Source organism: Pongo abelii, chromosome 2, assembly GCF_028885655.2.
Source record: "Pongo abelii isolate AG06213 chromosome 2, NHGRI_mPonAbe1-v2.0_pri, whole genome shotgun sequence".
In the NCBI taxonomy this organism is placed as follows: domain Eukaryota; kingdom Metazoa; phylum Chordata; class Mammalia; order Primates; family Hominidae; genus Pongo; species Pongo abelii.
In genome coordinates this window covers 139857387-139878476 of record NC_085928.1, presented here as the reverse complement: position 1 = coordinate 139878476, position 21090 = coordinate 139857387, and the positions used below count along the sequence as shown (strand labels likewise).

The following is a 21090-nucleotide window of genomic DNA, read 5'->3' as shown; positions in this document are numbered from 1 at the left end:
CATACTGTGATCATTCTGCATATTAACAGTTATATGCCCTTTCAAGAAGAAAAACATATAGCAACATTCACTGCTACTACATGTTCCCAAATAATATCACTTGCCAGAAACTTCATCATTTTGCTCATAAAAGTGTACCCTACTACAAATATGCATCATCAAAAAATAAAGGTCTTCTCAATGTGGTCTTAAGAGTATTTGTTCAATTACAGAAGGGTTACATATCTTACTAAATTTACTTGGATCAATAACAGAATTAATCAACTCATAGATAAAATAGATCAAATTACTTGTCTTCCTTGTTCTCCTTTGGAGCCCTTTTGTCCTTTGATGTTACTGTTTTGTCCTGGATTACCCTAGAGAAAGATTTTTAAAAGTAGTTTAGAATCCAGAAATATCAGCTTTTTCCCCAAATGGTATGATGTTCAAGTACTAAGCTAATTTGGGTCAAGGTATAAGAGGTGTGAGAAAATTTTTCATATTTGAAACTCACAGGATTTTGGAAAAAATCAAAGCAGTACTTCCTCAAGTTTGAAGAAGATTTGGCAATAAATAAAGAATTAAAAGGGTGCCTGCTACATCTTGATTTTCCCTTTTCTATGATGGCAGCTTCACTGATGCACTGGTTCAAACATTCTTAGGCTATTCCCTCAAGGGTGTAAAAAGATTCCCCTGTAACTGAGTCTGCAAATAGTGAATCTGTAGGTCTGCAAGATTAGAAGTCCAATAAATAAAGCTATGGAAATGTTCTCCCAAAGGAACCAGAAAGTCTCAACATACCATAAGGATTCAGAAGATGGGCCTAACCCAGATAAGACACAAACAGACTTTTCCCAAAGCCTCAGCCAACACCTATCACCCCTACTCCTAAGACAACCATTTGCCTACAGGATAGGCAGGAAACACAAAGGGAAAGGAGATAGGAACTGTGGAGCAAGTATAAAATTCAGAGCCAACTGGGCCCTAGAAACTTACCACATCCCCTGGGAAGCCCTTCTCTCCATACTGCCCAGGGGCACCTCTGGAACCTGGGCTGCCCTGAAAAAAATGAAATAAATTTCTGAGTTAGCTTGTAGAAGGCTTGTATAATGGTGTTAAGTGTGAAGTTTTGTATGTAGGGGGGTTAATCAGATAAAATGCTCTTTGTCCTATCACAGTCAGATTCCCTTAGACTTCTCAAGCAGTACTAAGTCCAGTTTTAAGCCTATGGTCAGGATTATTTGTAGTGAGGCTCAGAAACTGGAAAACTTCTCGTGGTCTAACATAGCACTGTCCAATAGGAGTTTCTGCAGTGATGGAAATGTTCTATATCTGCATTCATCAATACAGTAGCCATTAGCCATATGTGACTACTAAGCACATAAAATGTAATCAATGCCACTAAAGAGCAGAATTTCTTAATTAATTAAAATTAAACTTTAAATAATCACATGTGGTTAGTGGCTATGGTATTGGACATCCTAGCCAGTCTAGCAACTTCTAACATCTATAATTAAATTGCCCACTGGAAACTTCCACAGGAATGTTCTATTGGGGGAACCAGCCCCCAATATTTCAACGTAGTTTCTTTTCTATTTTCCCTAAGTGTCATTGGTCTGAGAAATAAAGGGAAAGAGTACAGAAGAGAGAAATTTTACAGCTGGGTCTCTGGGGGTGACATCACATGTCAGCAGGTTCTGTGATGCCCCTTGAGCCACAAAACCAGCAAGTTTTTATTAGGGGTTTCAAAAGGGGAGGGGTGTACAAATAGGGAGTGGGTCACGGAGATCATATGCTTCAAAGGTAATAAAATATCACAAGGGCAGAGAGACAGAGTGAGATCACAAGGCCAGGGCGAAACTAGAATTACTGATGAAGGTCCATGTCCTGCTGGGCACACGTTGTCATTGATAAACATCTTAACAGGAAACAGAGTTCGCAAGCAGACAACCAGTCTGACTAGAATTCACCAGGCTGGAATTTACTAATCCTAGCAAGCCTGAGGGCGTTGCAGGAGACCAGGGCATATTTCATCCCTTATCTACAACTACATAAAAAGAGACAACCCCAGAGCGGCCATTTTAGAGACCCTCCCCCCTCCACCACCGGGAATGCATTCGTTTTCCCAGGGTGATTCCTTGCTGAGAAAATAATTCAGCGATATTTCTCCTATTCAGTTTCTGAAAGAAGAGAAATATGACTCTGTTCTGTCCAGCCCCGCAGGCAGTCAGACTTTGTGGTTATCTCCCTTGTTCCCTGAAAATCGCTGTTATCCTGTCTTTTTCAAGGTGCTCAGATTTCATATTGTTCAAACACACATGCTTTGCAAACAATTTGTGCAGATAACGCAATCATCACAGGGTCCTGAGGCGACATATATCCTCAGCTTACAAAGATGATGGGACTAAGAGATTAAAGACAGGCATAGGAAATTATAAGAGTATTCATTGGGGAAGTGATAAATGTCCATGAAATCTTCACAATTTATGTTCTTCTGCTGTGGCTTCAGCCTCTTTTCGGGTTCCCTGACTTCCTGCAACATGTTCCATTGTCACCTCAAACCTAATTATTTCCAATTAAACTTGCCCAAGCCAGGATCCTTGCAGGCATATTGACTGACTCTCTATTTTCTGTTCCTCTAGTCACCTATATCTGGAGATTTCAGGTCCCAGAACCAGGACTAGTGTGAGATGAGAGAGGCACCTAAGGTGCAGAATGGAGGTAGGTATTTACTCCACATAACTCTGCCCCTTCTGTACCTTAGGTGCCCTGCTAGCCTCACTTCAGTCTGAGCCCTGCTACACCCTTAGTATATTTTGTGTCTTTTCTCACTATCATTGCTTTACTTGAAGGCTTCATCACTTCTTACCTGATTTCTACAGATCTGCCTCTGATCTTTGCCTTGCATCTATGTCATCTGCAAAATATTGTCCACATTACTGCAAGTAATATTTCTAAAATGTAAATCTGATTGTGATTCTTCTGCTTAAAATCTTTCAAAGGTTCCCCATTGCCTTACAGTTAAAAAACAAGCTCTTCCACATGGCTCACTAGTGCCCTCCCAATCTCCTGATCTCTTCCCACCACCTCTTGAACCTCACCTCCCAGTACCTGTATTCTAATGCTCCCTCCAGGAAGTAAAACTTGGCAGTGCCCTGAACCCTCATGTTTTTGATTATGCTACTCCCTCTGTCTGGAATGCTCTTCCTCCACATCTTTGCCTTGCTGAATTCCTGTTCCTCTTCAGCTCAGAAGTCATTTCCTCCAGGAAGACCTTCTGGACAACACATGCCCCCAGGCTGAGTTACATGCCTTCCTCTGGACTCCCATGTAGATATCTACAACACGGCCTCAATCACATTTTATATAATTCTATTGATATGTCTGTCTTCCCAACTATACTGTGGGATCTTTGATGACAGGGGCTGTGTAGTTCACCTCTGATTCTTATTATATAAGAATATATGCCTGGCCAATGACAGGTGCCTGGCACATGGCAAGCCTGACAAATGACAGGTGCTCAAAAATATTTCATAAATCAATGGGTCAGAACATAAAAGTAGAGCTGCTTGAAATCAAGTAGGCACACACTAATGAGTGTTGAAATAAATGTAAAGTTAAAAAATGTTTCACAGTGATTTGCTACCGAAGCCACCAAAATAATTTTGTCTCTTTCTCTTGCTTTTTTATTTTCTGACATAATAAAGACAACACAGAAATTACTGACATTGACGGAAACGTTGTGGTAAAAAACAAATGAACAAAAGAAACCACTGACAGGTGAAAGCATTCATTTTCAGACATGGGAAACATGCCCATAGAATAAGCTTGTGTGTGCTAAATTTTTCTAGGTGGAAATTCTTGAAAATTACATAATTACCCCCTTGCTTCAATCAGATATGCAGCATATATTCAGTAGCAATAGGCCTTCATTATATGGTTAAGTCAGTTGTAAATTTTATCCCCTATAACCACTGACACACAGCAGTTAAGACTGTCTCTGTCACCAAATTCTCCTTCTTTGATGTGTTGAAAAGAAAAGTGTTACCTGAGATCCTGGATCACCTTTTTCTCCTTTTATTCCAGGAAATCCATGAGAGCCCTAAAAGAAGACAAGAAAAACAAAATTCCCACTTAAAAAAAATTTTAGCAACCTCATGACAGTTTTATGATACTTGAAGCAATATGGCTTACCTCTTCCCCATCAAGTCCATCAATCCCATCGTCTCCATGTCCTCCCTGAGAGACGACAATAGACAGGCGTCAGGTTAAAAGCAGGTCTCTGCCACACGCTTATTGGGAAACTAATCCCATTTGTAAATCAAATTAAACTAAGAAAAAACTCCAGTACCTTAGGTCCAGAAAATCCTTTGAGTCCCTGCAAAAGATGAAATATCTCTCACTGACATATCAAAGACAGAGTGTGGATTCAAAGACTGCCTCTCTAAAGTGAGTGAGCATGTATTTCTTTAGTTGCTTCGGGCTATACATCTACAAAGAGGTTAGAGATGCAATCTATTAATGCTAAAGACTCCTTGATATTATTAAAAAGCAGAATTAATCTGCAGACAGGAAAACTCATCGATATAACTGGAGAAAGGAAAAGAGAGAGGAGTGATGGATGAGAGAAAACGAGGGAGGAAAGGAATGGGGAAAGAGAGGGAGTGAATGTTATAGAGAATTGGAAATAACATTTACAGAAGAGCCTTACCTTCTGACCCCACGCCCCTGGACATCCTGCAATCCCTTTATCTCCTTGGGGTCCTGTGTCTCCTCGTACTCCCTAAGAAAAGGAGCACAGACAGGTACCCAAAGTGATGTTTTTGCCAGAAGCTGCCAGTGGTTTATTTTCACAGAGTTAAGACAAAGCACATGGGCACTATGAGCTTTAGAAAAAGTGAATCCTCTTCAAAAAGGATTCAAAAGTGAATCCCCACTCATTTACATCTGTTTTTCCCCTCTATATTCAAACATGTTTCCTGTCAATCTTTAGGGCTTTTTATGGACCCAAGATCACAAAAAGGTGCAAGAAGAGCTCAGCCACTTCACTACCTGATCAAACAGCACAGTGGCTTCACTTTGTAGCCACATTCCAAGACTCCAGTAATCCATCTAGGGCCCTAATGCTATAATGGGAGAGTCAGTATTGCTGACAGTAGACCCACAGGTCGTTGCTAGGGTACTGCAGCTGAGTAGAAACAGTTGCTGGGAAGTGACACTACTAGGAGAATGAGAAAGCAAAGGTGAGAAAAGCCAGTCCTCACAGGAGGAATCACCAGGTTAAAGACCCCCAAAGTCAGACTATCCGTGCAGGGGTAAGCACTGAAGGTCAATGATTTGTGTGTCTCCCACCAACCCTGCTTCTCCAAGGAAATATTTAAATACAGGTAAATGCTAAAGTAAAATGGATCTTAAGAAAGGAACAATTTTGTGCTTTTTGAGGGCAGGAACCCCAACTGTGTCTTTCATCATCATGTCCCTTGTGACTGGCTCATGTCTAGGTGCATAACAGGTGCTTACATTTTGCTGTGTGAATAATTAACTAGTAATGAGCTTAATTCTTGCCTTGCCAGTAAGAGAGGGAGAAAGGATTTTCCTTTGTCCTACTTTGCTTTCTTTATCCTGAGGATCATTCCCTGCAAAAGGAGGAGGCCTTGCCCATGGCCACAGGTTGCTGAGAGGTACCTTAGCCCTATGGCTTCCCATTGCCTGGACTTTCTGCCAGCGGTGGGCTCAGCCAGGCAGGTGGGTGACACTATTCCCCACACTGAAAGCACTCCCATGCTAGTTTGGTAGTCTCCAAGAACCCTCGGAGGGTACAGAGTAGGTGATTTAGAGTACCCCCCTTAGAGGTCATTTTGTAAACTAGGTCAGCCATTAGATTGTAGAGGAACTTATAATTGCTTACAGATGAGAAAACTGAGGGTCAAGAAGTTAGGTATCTTGTTCAAGGACACACAACTAGGCCAACTCTTGGCAGTCTGACTCTAGAGTCTTTGCTTTCAATCCTTATAACTTGCTGCCCAGATGAGGAACTGGACTTGATCTAAGGTGATAGAAATCCAGTCTGGATGCTTTCTGAACTTTTTCCATCCCAAACAGAGCCACCTAACTGGTTTCAGTTTCTTCAAATTCTTTCTCATAATTTGACTGATGAGAAAGTGAGAGTTCTGGTTTTAAACATGGAGATTCGCAAACCTCTGTGTAGCATGTGACCGTGAAGCCATGCCTCTCATCTTGAGGGATGCTTTGCCAACTTCCCTTTCCATGGAAGGGTGTATGCTCCAGCCTTGGCCCAAAGCCATGTACTAAGAACTGGGTTTTAGGTCTAAAGAGAGCTCCCTGGCAGATAACCTGCTGTGCCCTGCTTGGGGGTAGAGAGGAGGCTGCCCAGGTATCTGCCACTGATAAAAACATGCCAGGATACACGTGTAAGCCTGTTCCCTCCTTACCCCAAACTTAGACTTAGTAACTGCCTCATAATTCAGACAAGGAAAAATGAAAAGAAAGGCAACCCTTCTTCCCACAAAAAAGCACAAAAATAAATATATCAACAAAATAAACATATCAACATATAAAAATAAACATATAAACAAAACCCCATCTACCCCTTTTGTATGAAAATAAGCTTTTTTATGAAAAAGAAAATAAGTGTGCATTTTTTGTTGTTTGTTTGTTCTTTTTGTTTTGTCTTTTTTTTATTATTATTATACTTTAAGTTTTAGGGTACATGTGCACAATGTGCAGGTTAGTTACATATGTATACATGTGCCATGCTGCTGTGCTGCACCCACTAACTCGTCATCTAGCATTAGGTATATCTCCCAATGCTATGCCTCCCCCCTCCCCCCACCCCACAACAGTCCCCAGAGTGTGATGTTCCCCTTCCTGTGTCCATGTATTCTCATTGTTCAATTCCCACCTATGAGTGACAATATGTGGTGTTTGGTTTTTTGTTCTTGCGATAGTTTACTGAGAATGATGATTTCCAATTTCATCCATGTCCCTACAAAGGACATGAACTCATCATTTTTTATGTCTGCATAGTATTCCATGGTGTATATGTGCCACATTTTCTTAATCCAGTCTATCATTGTTGGACATTTGGGTTGGTTCCAAGTCTTTGCTATTGTGAATAGTGTCACAATAAACATACGTGTGCATGTGTCTTTATAGCAGCATGATTTATAGTCCTTTGGGTATATACCCAGTAATGGGATGACTGGGTCAAATGGTATTTCTAGTTCTAGATCCCTGAGGAATTGCCACACTGACTTCCACAATGGTTGAACTAGTTTACAGTCCCACCAACAGTGTAAAAGTGTTCCTATTTCTCCATATCCTCTCCAGCACCTGTTGTTTCCTGACTTTTTAATGATCACCATTCTAACTGGTGTGAGATAGTATCTCATTGTGGTTTTGATTTGCATTTCTCTGATGGCCAGTGATGGTGAGCATTTTTCCATGTGTTTTTTGGCTGCATAAATGTCTTCTTTTGCGAAGTGTCTGTTCATGTCCTTCGCCCACTTTTTGATGGGGTTGTTTGTTTTTTTCTTGTAAATTTGTTGGAGTTCATTGTAGATTCTGGATATTAGCCCTTTGTCAGATGAGTAGGTTGCGAAAATTTTCTCCCATTTTGTAGATTGCCTGTTCACTCTGATGGTGGTTTCTTTTGCTGTGCAGAAGCTCTTTAGTTTAATTAGATCCCATTTGTCAATTTTGGCTTTTGTTACCATTGCTTTTGGTGTTTTAGACATGAAGTCCTTGCCCATGCCTATGTCCTGAATGGTAATGCCTACGTTTTCTTCTAGGGTTTTTATGGTTTTAGGTCTAATGTTTAAGTCTTTAATCCATCTTGAATTGATTTTTGTATAAGGTGTAAGGAAGGGATCCAGTTTCAGCTTTCTCCATATGGCTAGCCAGTTTTCCCAGCACCATTTATTAAATAGGGAATCCTTTCCCCATTGCTTGTTTTTGTCAGGTTTGTCAAAGATCAGATAGTTGTAGATATGTGGCATTATTTCTGACGGCTCTGTTCTGTTCCATTGATCTATATCTCTGTTTTGGTACCAGTACGATGCTGTTTTGGTTACTGTAGCCTTGTAGTATAGTTTGAAGTCAGGTAGTGTGATGCCTCCAGCTTTGTTCTTTTGGCCTAGGATTGACTTGGCGATGCGGGCTCTTTTTTGGTTCCATATGAACTTTAAAGTAGATTTTTCCAATTCTGTGAAGAAAGTCATTGGCAGCTTGATGGGGATGGCATTGAATCTATAAATTACCTTGGGCACTATGGCCATTTTGATGATATTGATAAAGAGGATATCACCACCGATCCCACAGAAATACAAACTACCATCAGAGAATACTACAAACACCTCTATGCAAATAAACTAGAAAATCTAGAAGAAATGGAAAAATTCCTCGACACATACACTCTCCCAAGACTAAACCAGGAAGAAGTTGAATCTCTGAATAGACCAATAACAGCATCTGAAATTGTGGCAATAATCAATAGCTTACCAACCAAAAAGAGTCCAGGACCAGATGGATTCACAGCCAAATTCTACCAGAGGTACAAGGAGGAACTGGTACCATTCCTTCTGAAACTATTCCAATCAATAGAAAAAGAGGGAATCCTCCCTAACTCATTTTATGAGGCCAGCATCATCCTGATACCAAAGCCGGGAAGAGACACAACCAAAAAAGAGAATTTTAGACCGATATCCTTCATGATCATTGATGCAAAAATCCTCAATAAAATACTGGCAAATCAAATCCAGCAGCACATCAAAAAGCTTATCCACCATGATCAAGTGGGCTTCATCCCTGGGATGCAAGGCTGGTTCAATATACACAAATCAATAAATGTAATCCAGCATATAAACAGAACCAAAGACAAAAACCACATGATTATCTCAATACATGCAGAAAAGGCCTTTGACGAAATTCAACAACCCTTCATGCTAAAAACTTTCAATAAATTAAGTATTGATGGGACGTATCTCAAAGTAATAAGACCTATCTATGACAAACGCACAGCCAATATCATATTGAATGGGCAAAAACTGGAAGCATTCCCTTGGAAAACTGGCACAAGACAGGGATGCCCTCTCTCACCACTCCTATTCAACATAGTGTTGGAAGTTCTGGCCAGGGCAATTAGGCAAGAGAAGGAAATAAAGGGTATTCAATTAGGAAAAGAGGAAGTCAAATTGTCCCTGTTTGCAGATGACATGATTGTATATCTAGAAAACCCCATTGTCTCAGCCCAAAATCTCCTTAAGCTGATAAGCAACTTCAGCAAAGTCTCAGGGTACAAAATCAATGTACAAAAATCACAAGCATTCTTATACACCAATAACAGACAGAGAGCCAAATCATGAGTGAACGCCCATTCACAATTACTTCAAAGAGAATAAAATACTTAGGAATCCAACTTACAAGGGACGTGAAGGACCTCTTCAAGGAGAACTACAAAACACTGCTCAAGGAAATAAAAGAGGATACAAACAAATGGAAGAACATTCCATGCTCATGGGTAGGAAGAATCAATAAGTGTGTGTTTGTGTGTGTGTGTGTGTGTACAGTGTGTGTGCGACGGGGGTGAGGGGGAGTAATAAAAACTTACAGGGTCTCCATCCTCTCCCCTATGTCCTCTGCTGCCTTTCAGACCTTGAGAACCCTGTGAAGAGAGAACAATAAATTTTAGTCACCCCCCCAATAAAGTCAAACTTGTGAAATCATTAGGCATTCTAAGCAAGTCCCTTCCTCCAACTTGGTTGCAGTTTTTGCAGATACAGCTGTGAGTTTGGGGAGAATCTGACAACATCTGGAGCTAGCTTTTCTCCTTGCATTCAGCTCTGAAGCCCCTCTGCAGAAGGTGACCCTCCTAACGCTTGCGGGAGGCTGACCTTTGGAATCCACCAGCAGATGACACCCACAGAGCCACACCTGCACCTGAGCGATTTGCAGGGAGGACAGCTGTACCAGCCACAACCCTTTTAGCAGACAAACCGATAACATTTCCAAAGGTATTATTTTATTTTGTCCTGCTATTTTGAGAGCTCAAGGAAGAATAACCACTTCCAACAACAAGATTGCATATATTTTAATTGCAGTCATCTCTCCCTTAGCCACGTGTGGTTTAACTGCGTTGTGGCTTACTTGTGGCAAACATTTCATTTGAGTTTGCTTTCCCCACCCTCTAACACAGGCCCAGCTGGCTGATCAGTATACCAGGGGAGTTGTGCTTCTGGAACATAATTCTAATATTGACCTGAGCAAAGTATCGAGAGAAAATTGTGCTAAACAAAACATCACAGCGCAGTAAAAAGTTCAATATAAATTGTCCTTCCATAAGGTTGGACAGTGCAGAACTCATGAGCAAGCATTGTTGATCTCTTTTTTTTTAAAGAAAAACTTCATTTTTATTGTGATACCTAAAATCCATTTGAAAAGTGCATTAAAGTGTATAAAATATAAATGTATACTTTAATTACTATAAAGTAACTTTATAGAACAATATTATAATTTTTATATATAAGGTCTATGTAGCCACCATGCAGTTCAAGAAATAGAGCATTATTGGTCCCAGGTACAGTGCCTGTCCCCAGTCACAATTCACCCCCAGCCTCTCTCCACAAGGGCCCTCCTGACTTCTGATAATATTTTCTTGCCTTTTAAAAATACTTCACCGTTAAGTATTCCTCCCTAGATACTACAACTTTTAATAAATGGAATTTTACCACATGCATTCTTCTGTGTTTTGCTTTTTTTGGTCATTACCATGTTAGTAAAAGTTATTCATGTTGTTGTGTGTAGCTGTAGTTCATTCATTTTCATTGACATATTTTATTGAAAATATCATGACATATTTATTCATCCTATTGTTGTATAATATTTTATAATTTGTGTTTTAAAAGGCTATTAATCTGCAATGCTATGATCTTTTTGTAGTTCAATCTCATTCTGTTACTGATGAAGCACAACACTTATTTATTTATTTATTTTTAAGGAGATGGGGTCTTGTTATGTTGCCCTGGCTGGTCTTGAACAATCAAGTGATCTTCCCACCTCAGCCTCCCAAGTAGCTGGGATTACAGGTGCAAGCTCCTACACCCAGCTTCATCTCCACTATTTTTTACATCTTACCACCTTTCAAACTTTCTAAAGCAGGTACAAAAGCATAAATTGCAAAACCAAGAAGCAACATTGCCAACGGTATGTAAGAGAAAAGGGAGTTATTCTTGCTAGCAGTATCAAAAGTGAGCTCTCCTGACCTGGATTTTATTCCAAAAAAGTCACATGAAATGTCCAAAGCAATTCCATTAGCATGGAGTGAAGGTTGTAAATTCAACCACTCAGTCTCAGTCCCACCTGTACCAAATCAAGGCACATTAGATAAAATAGTATCACAGGTGAGTGGCACCTTCATGGCTTGTAGTCCTCGGGTCCCATGATGTCCTGGAATTCCTGGACATTTGCAGAATGTACAGCAGCAAGTCCTCTCTGCAATGTTTCCCTGGGGGAAAAAAAGTAAAGCTGAGTGAATAGCAATTGTCAGAAACTTTATTCCATAAGAACTGTACTCATACAAATCATAATCCACCACCTACACGCCCATCTTCACCCTTTGGATGAGGGGCTGCAGAGAATAAGAGGTGCTTTCTGAATTTAACACTGCAGAGAGGGTACCAGGCACTGCACTGGCAACATCGCCTCTCCAAAGGAAATGACCTCTGTCTATAGACAGGGCATCCAGTATGTGGATGGCCATGGCTCAACTTTGCCTAAGACTTGTTGGTTTCTAGTTGACAGTCTTCTGTTTCCTGGAATTTCTGCAGCACAAACAGTTGGGGGCTTTTTAATTCAATTATGAGTTGGTTAGTTTTTTAGTTCCTTACGCATTCATTTAGTGAGATGACAAAGAATGAAAGAACATGCAAAAACAAAATACTATGCTATGGTCTTCCATACTTTTTTATATACTAAGGACAATGCACTTAATTTAGTGGGGGTAAACAAAGGCAGTCTTTGAAAGTTCTCATCAAGATTCCAATTTAGTTCCCATGGCATTTTGAACAACAGGGGATTTTGTTCAACAACTCACCAGGTACTGTGATAGTTTTTTGCCCAGTTCTCTCGTTCCAATAGTCAGATGAGTCCTGTAATCAAATCTTTTTCCAAATTCAAAGCTAGAAAACTCATGATGAGCAGTTGTGTTAAGGGACACTACCAGCAGAGCATCAAGTCCTATGTGGCAAAAACCACAATATAAATAAAGCAAAGGGGTTGTACATGAAAAAAAAGAAGACATAATAATTCTACTCAGTGAACATGATTTAAAGAATTGAAAAGGGGAAAAAACAAACATAAGAGGAAGGAGTACTCCTGACATATGAAGAAACTAACAGATAATTTGCCTGCATTTTCTGAATATGCACCAGCTCTGGTCCCTGACCGTTGCATGAAATCCCCTGATAAAAAGTATTCAAGAGAAACGATTTACAAATCTATAGAAAAACACTAATAGAAAACCGTGTTCCACATCTTACCACCAATTTTGATGCAATTCTTGGGCACTGGAAAGTGATTTTTAAGAAAGGGCATTATTCATCTCCAGAGAGCTTTTCTGAATTTTCCTGAATGTAAATTAATGATAATTCTCAAGTTATTCCCAATTCCAAACACCCCTGGGAGGCCAAGCCCTGAGAACATGAGGAAATCCCAGGGCAATTGTCTCAGCTGAACTCCTGACCACATCCAGTTCATTCATTAATTCATCTATTCACTCATTAATTCATTTACTAGTTCATTGACTTTATTCATCTTTTCACTAAACAATTTTTAAATTATTAATAGGAGCCTATTATGTATTAATCATTGTATAATAGCAGAAATACAAATGAATAAGTCAGGCTTACTTCTTTCCTTCCCAGAGTTAATGGTTAATGGAACAGAGGGTCAAGAATCAGATAGTTGCTCTGAGAAACATCAGGGTTCCATGAAAGCCTAGAGGAGAAGCTCCTAACCCATTCTTGGAGAGTCATGGAAGGTTTCTTGGAAAAATTGATGTTGAAGCTGATTCTAAAGGAGAAATGTAAGTTGGCCAGTGGAAAGAACCAGAGATGGAAGATGGAGAGAGTACCCGGGGAGGAAAGGAGATAGAGGAAGCTCTAGGCAAGGACAGAGAGAAGTGAGGCTGTAAAGTACATGGGGGCCAGGCACAGTGGCTCACACCTGTAATCCCAGCACTTTGGGAGGCCAAGGTGGGCAGATCACCTGAGGTCAGGTATTTGAGACCAGCGAACTGGTCAACAACATGGAGAAACCCCATCTCTACTAAAAATACAAAAAAAATTTAGCCAGGCATGGTGGTGGGCACCTGTAATCCCAGCTACTCGGGAGGCTGAGGCAGGAGAATCGCTTGAACCTGGGAGGCAGAGGTTGCAGCGAGCTGAGATTGTGTTATTGTACTCCAGCCTAGGCAACAAGAGCAAAAATCCATCTAAAAAAGTACATATATATATATATATAAATATATATATAAATATATAAATATATATATATATCATTACAGGAAGAATGGGAAAAAATAGTTTCATATGCCTGGAACACTGAATATAAGAAATGAGTTAGCCAGGTGCAGTGGCTCATGCCTGTAATGCCAGCACTTTGGGAGACCAAGGTGGGCGGATCATGAGGTCAGGAGATCCAGGCCATCCTGGCTAACACGGTGAAACCCCATCTCTACTAAAAATTAAAAAAAACTAGCCAAGCGTGGTGGCGGGCGCCTGTAGTCCCAGATACTCGGGAGGCTGAAGCAGGAGAATGGCGTGAACCCGGGAGGCGGAGCTTGCAGTGAGCCAAGATCGGGCCACTGCGCTCCAGCCTGGGTGACAGAGCGAGACTCTGTCTCAAACAAGAAGTGAGTTAAGGCTGAAATGGGAAGCAGAGGCCAGGTTCTGCAAAGCTCCCAAGCCATGTTAAGGAATTTGATCTATATCCCAAGAACAATGAGAAGGTATTGAAGGGAACTGTGCAGAGAAAGAGACACAACCGAGCAATAAAATAGGACATATTGTGGTCTTTAGGGAGGTTGCCTGTGGAAGATGAACCCTAGAAGCCAGTCTGGGCTACACCAAGGAATTCTTAAACAATGCATCTCATTTGACAATTAACGGAGTCTTCCATTGCTGCATCCTACTCTCAACTTCTGCATTTAGCTTCCGGCTCAGTTTGAAGCTATGACATGGACAGAAAATATATAGCGAGAAGTGCTTTTCCAAATCCACGTTGCTATCTTTCATATGGAAAATAAGAAACAGTAGGAGCTGTCTTGGGTCAGGTTCCCTAGAACTGGAATCTGAAAGAGGATTTTGTATGTATGTGGTGTCTATATTGAGAGAGAGAGCGGAAAAGGGAAGGAGATGTAACCAGGGATACATCTCAGTGAAGTCTTAGCCTTTGCCTGATTCATGAAGGACTCTGGAATGCAAATTGTACTAGAGTTGACCCATTTAAGCAAGAGTGCCAGGCTTTTGTATCCCTATATCATAGTTGCCCCCGCCCCCACCACCAAACGTGGAGCATGGTAACCCCACACCCATTCCAAGCACGCCCAGATACATAGTTCAGGTCAGTCAAGGGCACATGTCTATATAGAAGGTTATAAGTCTAAGCACTTGGCCACAGCATTTGCAGCATTTTGGGGAGGAGTGTGAGGGCTGGTCAATGGGGATTAGATGAGGTATCAACAGCCTCTGCTACAAGTAGCTAGGCAGATCTCAAGATCTACAGCATCTGAGTAAAGGTAGAGACTTGTTAAGCATATTCCACGCTTCACTGTTTAAATTTTCAACTCGGCTGGGCGCGGTGGCTTACATCTGTAATCTCAGCACTTTGGGAGGCCAAGTCAGGTGAATCACGAGGTCAGGAGATCAAGACCACCCTGGCTAACACAGTGAAACCCCATCTCTACTAAAAATACAAAAAATTAGCTGGGCGTGGTGGCGGGCGCCTGTAGTCCCAGCTACTCAGGAGGTTGAGGCAGGAGAATGGCGTGAACTCAGAAGGTGGAGCTTGCAGTGAGCTGAGATCGTGCCACTGCACTCCAACCTGGGCGACAGACTGACACTCCCTCTCAAAAAAAAAAAAAAAAAAAAAATCAACTCAATACCTGCTTCTCTGAGCCTGTCTGATTGATTTTCAAGCATTATGTTGCTTTCACTCTGGAGACCGTCTGAAAAAATAAGCAGCACCTGGAGAAATAAGAAAATGGTATGGTGTAAAAGCTAAATATATAATTGGGGAATGAAGAACAAATGGAAGAATGTGCAGATGAGAGATAAAATGTAATATGGATACCTGGCCCCGGGATGCAGATTTATCCTTAAATGTGTCCCAAAGAGACTGCAAGAACTGTGCGTTCAGATGAGTTGGCCCACTGACGTTGACTTGCAGCAAGCTGTCAAACACTGCTTTCTGATAGATTTGGAACTTGGCAGGGAATTCTTGGTCACTGTTCACTTTAAACGCCAAGCTCACGTGTGCCTCTGTGCCAGCCCCACAGCTCACCCCCCTGATAGAGCTGATGTCTTCTAAGATGCCTGGGAGGTAGGATTCCAGCTGGGGGTGGCCCTGGAACAAAGGCTGCCCCTGCACATGAGTGGAGATGTCAAACCCAACCACTATGTCCATAAAGCAATCTGGAAACCAAGGGAACAGAGTCAAGATTAACGAGTAGACAGGAGTAAGGAAGGAGAGACAGGGCAGAAAAAAGGAGCACTGTCACGCCCCAGAGCTAGAGGGTCTCTAGTCCCCAAATAGTGTTCAAGAAGGAAGATACTGGCTGCTTTATCATAATATATATATATATGTGTATATGTAAATCACATATATATGTAATACCAACATATATCACAGGGGTTTTCCCTGTCCCCTTTAAAGTATTAAAACTTCCAATAGCTATTTGAAGTTCAAACCATAATTTAGTCTCATTCTCAGTGACTCTGTTGTGCATGTGTGCGCATGCATGTGGGCATGCATTTTAATGGTGACATATTTTGATTCATATAGTCAGAATACATTAAAGTTTTGAGGCTGGGTGTGGTGGCTTAAGCCTGTAATCCCAGCACTTTGGGAGGCTGAGGCAGGTGGATCATGAGGTCAGGGGATCGAGACCATCCTGGCTAACACGGTGAAACCCCGTCTCTACTAAAAAACACAAAAATAAAATTAGCCAGGTGTGGTGGCGGGCGCCTGTAGTCCCAGATGTTCGGGAGATTGAGGCAGGAGAATGGCGTGAACCCAGGAGGCAGAGCTTGCAGCGAGCCGAGATCGCGCCACTGCACTCCAGCCTGGGTGACAGAGCGAGACTCCATCTCAAAAAAATAAAAAATAAAAAATAAGTAAATAAAGTTTTGTGCTGTCTTTTCAGATGATTTAAGTTTTAGAGGTCACAAACACAAATGGCTGCAAAGGCAGGTAGATAAGAGAAATGATTCCAGTGGGCAGGGTGTGAGGAAAATGAACTGGAGAACAATGACCCATTTCTGGGTCTGTTCACTGTTCGGTTCCAGCTGAGAGTAGCTATGTGGAAAATGGGGCCTAGTGTTGTCAGATCTTCTGATTTTTCAAAGAGGAGCCTGATGTCAACATTTTTAATGTAGAACCTTCAGTGTGAATGCTGCCAACTAATTTAGCAACTCATCAACGCTGGATAGGACAAACAAACTGCAACTGCAAGCTGCCATTTGGTTACCCTGATCCTGCCCAGGTTGCTCATTTTACAGATGAGGAAACAGTCATGTGTGGAGGTTGTTGCTGCTGAACCAGAGTTAGACCTCTAGCTTTCTGATTCCAGGCCCAGGGCTCTTTCCACCACTGTAATCTGCCTCCACTTGAGCACCGCAAATGGGACATATAAGATGCGGAGAGTTTGGAAAAACTATCACATTTTGTGAAAGAAGTGATTTCAATCATAATAACTCTAGAAACGTAAGAACTCTAAGGAATTTCTGCATGTTGTGCAAATTCCACAAACTGTTATCATTTGCTACTGCTTCCTTACATGCTGTCCTCCCAAATCCTAGCCCCAAATTTACAGAAGCTGAGTTCCCTGTGGCCACTCTCAGCTGGAGCTGAATAGTGGCATTCCTGTGAGACGCATCATTGTTTTTCAGTTCACTGTCCTCATACTCTGCTCACTTGACTCATCTCCACTACCCACCTGGCCTTTGCAGCCATTTACCTTTGTGACCTCTGAATTAAATAACCTCTAAGGACAATTCAGATCTTTAGTAGGCTGTGATTATATGAATGTAATCATTAAAAGAAGAAAAATACACTGTACACACACACACACACACACACACACGAGTCCCTTACAAGACGGCTTAACAAAGGTACAATAGTAAAACTTCCAATCAGCAAATGTTTATTTTACTTACTTCCTACTGGATGCAGGGAATTTACTAGGAGGACAGAAATAGGAGAGAGATCCAGGTGTTAAAAGGAGAATAAACACTGGATTGCTGTGAGGGAACAGGGCTGACCAGAGGACACAGCCCAGGGGTCCCCTCTAGCCTCTGCACCCTTTCCTTGTCTTTGAGGGAGGCTGAGTTATCCAAACTTCCTGGAAGCAGAGAAGTCTCTTCTCATTGCACAATAAGTGAGATATTCTCACTAAATATATGTTCTAAATATATGCTCTGCTAGAGCTAGCCCATAAGACACTCTTGGGAAATGGGGAAATGAGAAGTTTCCATGGAAGAAAACCAAACAAGGAGCACTTACTGGTTTTCCCACAGCTCTGGCAGATTTCACGGATGATTCTTTTTTTCACATCCACATTCTTTAATTTATCAAAGCCTTGAAAAGTGATTATTTTTTCAGAATTGCCTGTTATTGGCAGAAGCTGTTCCTTATAAACATCTCCTATGCCCAAAACCAGGACACAAATTCCAAGGTCCTTCAGGGTTCTTACTGCATCTGCCACATCATAGCGAGGATCTCCAGATGTGATAACAACCAAAGTCTGGGGGACACCAGCATTTCTTCTCCCACCAGCATGTAGATTAAACATATTGCTCACTTTTTTAAGGGCAAAGTCTATTCTCGGAAATCCACCGCTCTTGGAGACATTCTGAATTAGAGTCTTCCACTGGGTTTTAGTCAGAGAGTTTTTCAACTCAATAATACTCTGGTAGTTGCTTCCAAATTGAGCCATACCAATTTTCATTCTTTGAGACTGAATGTCAAAATTATCAATTAAGTCTGACAAGAAAGTTGTCATGGTTACAAAATCTGAATTAGATACCCTGTCAGAGCCATCGCAAAGGAAAATCACGTCAGCTTCCTGAAGATGACAGACTGCAATAGAAAAAAGAATAAATTATTTTCCTCATGAATCATTCGAAATTTTTCCTTTCCTCATATACTTAAATTGCTTTACTAAATACTTCAATTGCTTTACATTAGCAAATTGAGATAAGTTAACAAGAGAGAGAATCACTGATCCTCAAAAAGAAGAAAAAATAGCAAGAGGAGGAAAGATAATAGAGTTTTTTTCAAAGTTTAATTATTTATACAATCCATTTGAAAAGACAATGAAAGCTAATCAGAGAAAGAAAGTAAGAAGTTTGAATAAATTTCATGTACTCATTAAAAGGTGATTACAAAGGGTAGACGTCCCTTCAAAACACCAAGACTGGGACATTTACCCCATCAAGATAATAGCACTTACTTACTGTACTATTATTAGTACTCCTATTACTAGTCATGTTATCACTTTACATTCATATTGAGGAGTAGCATTTTAAAAATGATTTTGGCATACACTAACAACATTAATATTCACAACCACCTTATGACTAATTATTCTAATTTTACAAATATAGAAATAGAATTCAGAGGTTAAGTGACTCGCCTAAGAGCACACAGTTACCATGGAGTGGAGCTGGTATCTGGACCTCTAGATCCTTTTTACTCTTAAATTTAGCACTTTTTTTCTGCTGCAATGCTTTTTAAAAATATCATGACTCAAATGTTAGAACTTCTCAGAAGAAGCGTGAATGGCTAGTAAATAGAGCATAAGGTCAGCTCCCTGAAGTCCAATCTGAAATGTCCCAAAATCAAAGGGTGACTTTCTATACTCATTTCCAACCAAACTCAATGGCTGTTGTAGCAGCAGCACTACGGTGATTACTAAAGGTAATTGAGACAGTAGGTTACCCACGGTCACACAATTCCTTGTAAGGGTGGTGTGGCAGACACAAAGATGGGCTGCCCGGATAGACCTGCAAAGAGGAACTTACTCCCCAGCTATGGGAGTATGGGCAGGCGGTAGACAGCTTCTAGCTGTCAGCACTTTCACGGTCTGTCTCACTACAGAGAGATGCCTTGCCAAAGGTCATGCCCTTCCTAGGGCCGCCACATCCAGGCACTAAGTGGGAAGGGTGTTCTCCCTTAGTCCCAGCTGTTTCAGGCTGATGCTGGACAGCTCTCATGGGCGATATTTGCTTCAGAGCTCTCTGCTAGGTTTGGAGCTTTGTTTAGCCTATGTCACTATTTGAGTTATTTGGTCCATCTTGCTTTCCCCATTTATTTTACAGGTGTGGATCCCTAATAAACATCTTGCATCCCAAACTCCATCTCACCACTACCTCAAAAATGTAGGCATGGGAAATGAGAATAAAACAGCCTCCACATTCATAGGAAAAGACTGTAGTCTTAGTAATGCACCAGTTTTGGAGGACACCCCAAACAAACGAGATTAAGCCTGCCTGCGGAGCTTGTAGTCTTTTGATAGATACAGATAGGAAAACAGCAAATATGTGTCAAGTGCTACCACCTGGAAAATAGAAGGAGTGAGAGTTGGGGGATACAGTGGGGACATGGGGTCAGGTTTTGGGCCAGGAAACTAGCAAAGACTGAAATTTGACAGAAAAGTGAGACATAGGCAGGCACACTGGTGGGCTGGAGTGTTCATGGTGGGCAGGATAGTGTGCACAAAGATGTGGAGGAATTTCAGAAGGACAGGGTAGATTGTGAAGAGGGGAGAGGTGATCAATGAGGTTGGCGAGGTGGGCAGGGGCTACATAGAGCTCAGGAGTTTGGAAATTGCCCCAAGGGCACAGGGAGGCCTCCAGAAAAAAAAACACACACACACATACACAAAACACTGTAAGCAGAAGAGTGACCACATCCAGTGTGTAGGAGAAAGAACATTCAGTGTTAAGTGGACTGGCAGGTGTGTCAGGACTGAGGGAGGGGAGCCCACGCTTCAGAGTGAGAGTCCAGGGAGAGGATGGAACAGGCAGAAGAACTGGGGTGGTCCTGCTGCCTTGGGAAAAATCATAATTTTCCTTCGATAGAGATGATAACATCATTCAATATCTGCAACTAAGAAGATGAATTAGTTGCTTACTTAAGTAAGGTAAAGCTATGGTGGTCAGGCATAGTTTTATTTAGCCAAGCAAATGCTGATCTGACACAGGATTTGAGGGAAGGTTTTGTTTGGAGTTGGACAAGTTACAGATATGGAAGTGGGTTAATGTCAGTCTTAGAAACATGATTTATATTAGTGACAAAAGTGAGCTTCCTATTGGTAGAAAGGAAGGAATAAAGGAGGAAAGAAACAAGAGGAAGGAGGGAGGAAGGAAGTGAAGAAGAAAGGAAATTGGAGAGTTAATTGTTTCATTTGCCAGATTGGGAGGACTGGGCCAATAGACAAACCACAAGAATTCGGACCTTCCAAGTAGGCACAGCAGCACTTCCTAGGTGACTTATCAGTCTCTACTGCTTTTGAGACCACAAGTGGCAAATCTCACCCTGTCCTCACTCAGATGTGGTGTCTCCAGCCTACCAACCCCAATGGTAGCTGGTAATCATCTCAGTTCCCTTCCCTCCCTGTTTCTCTCAGCCAGCTTCCATTACCCCATGTTCAACTCTCATATCCTGCCCTCTGCACTGGTGGCGCTTGCCCAGAAAAGCACATCAGGCCACTTGAATTTTGATGTCTCTCTAGAATGCCTATGATCTCATTTAGAGGGCCCTGGATCTTTGAAAGCAAAAGTCTATCCATTTAAACCATGAAACTTTCCGTTTGAG

At 41.4% G+C, this 21090-nt stretch overlaps 1 protein-coding gene across 1 annotated transcript in view; it reads right to left on the bottom strand.

Annotated features, from left to right (window-relative positions):
* The window catches only part of COL6A5 (collagen type VI alpha 5 chain), a 124415-nt gene that overhangs the window by 78733 nt on the left and 24592 nt on the right, over nucleotides 1-21090 (bottom strand). The window contains exons 7-18 of the mRNA XM_024244913.3: nucleotides 17776-18351; nucleotides 15346-15686; nucleotides 15158-15239; nucleotides 12089-12231; nucleotides 11408-11500; nucleotides 9608-9661; nucleotides 4691-4762; nucleotides 4331-4357; nucleotides 4174-4218; nucleotides 4028-4081; nucleotides 976-1038; nucleotides 291-356 (exon numbers count right to left, since the gene is read on the bottom strand). Of these exons, the coding sequence (XP_024100681.3) occupies nucleotides 291-356; nucleotides 976-1038; nucleotides 4028-4081; nucleotides 4174-4218; nucleotides 4331-4357; nucleotides 4691-4762; nucleotides 9608-9661; nucleotides 11408-11500; nucleotides 12089-12231; nucleotides 15158-15239; nucleotides 15346-15686; nucleotides 17776-18351 (1616 nt within the window). The remainder of the gene's footprint in view (nucleotides 1-290; nucleotides 357-975; nucleotides 1039-4027; nucleotides 4082-4173; nucleotides 4219-4330; nucleotides 4358-4690; nucleotides 4763-9607; nucleotides 9662-11407; nucleotides 11501-12088; nucleotides 12232-15157; nucleotides 15240-15345; nucleotides 15687-17775; nucleotides 18352-21090) is intronic.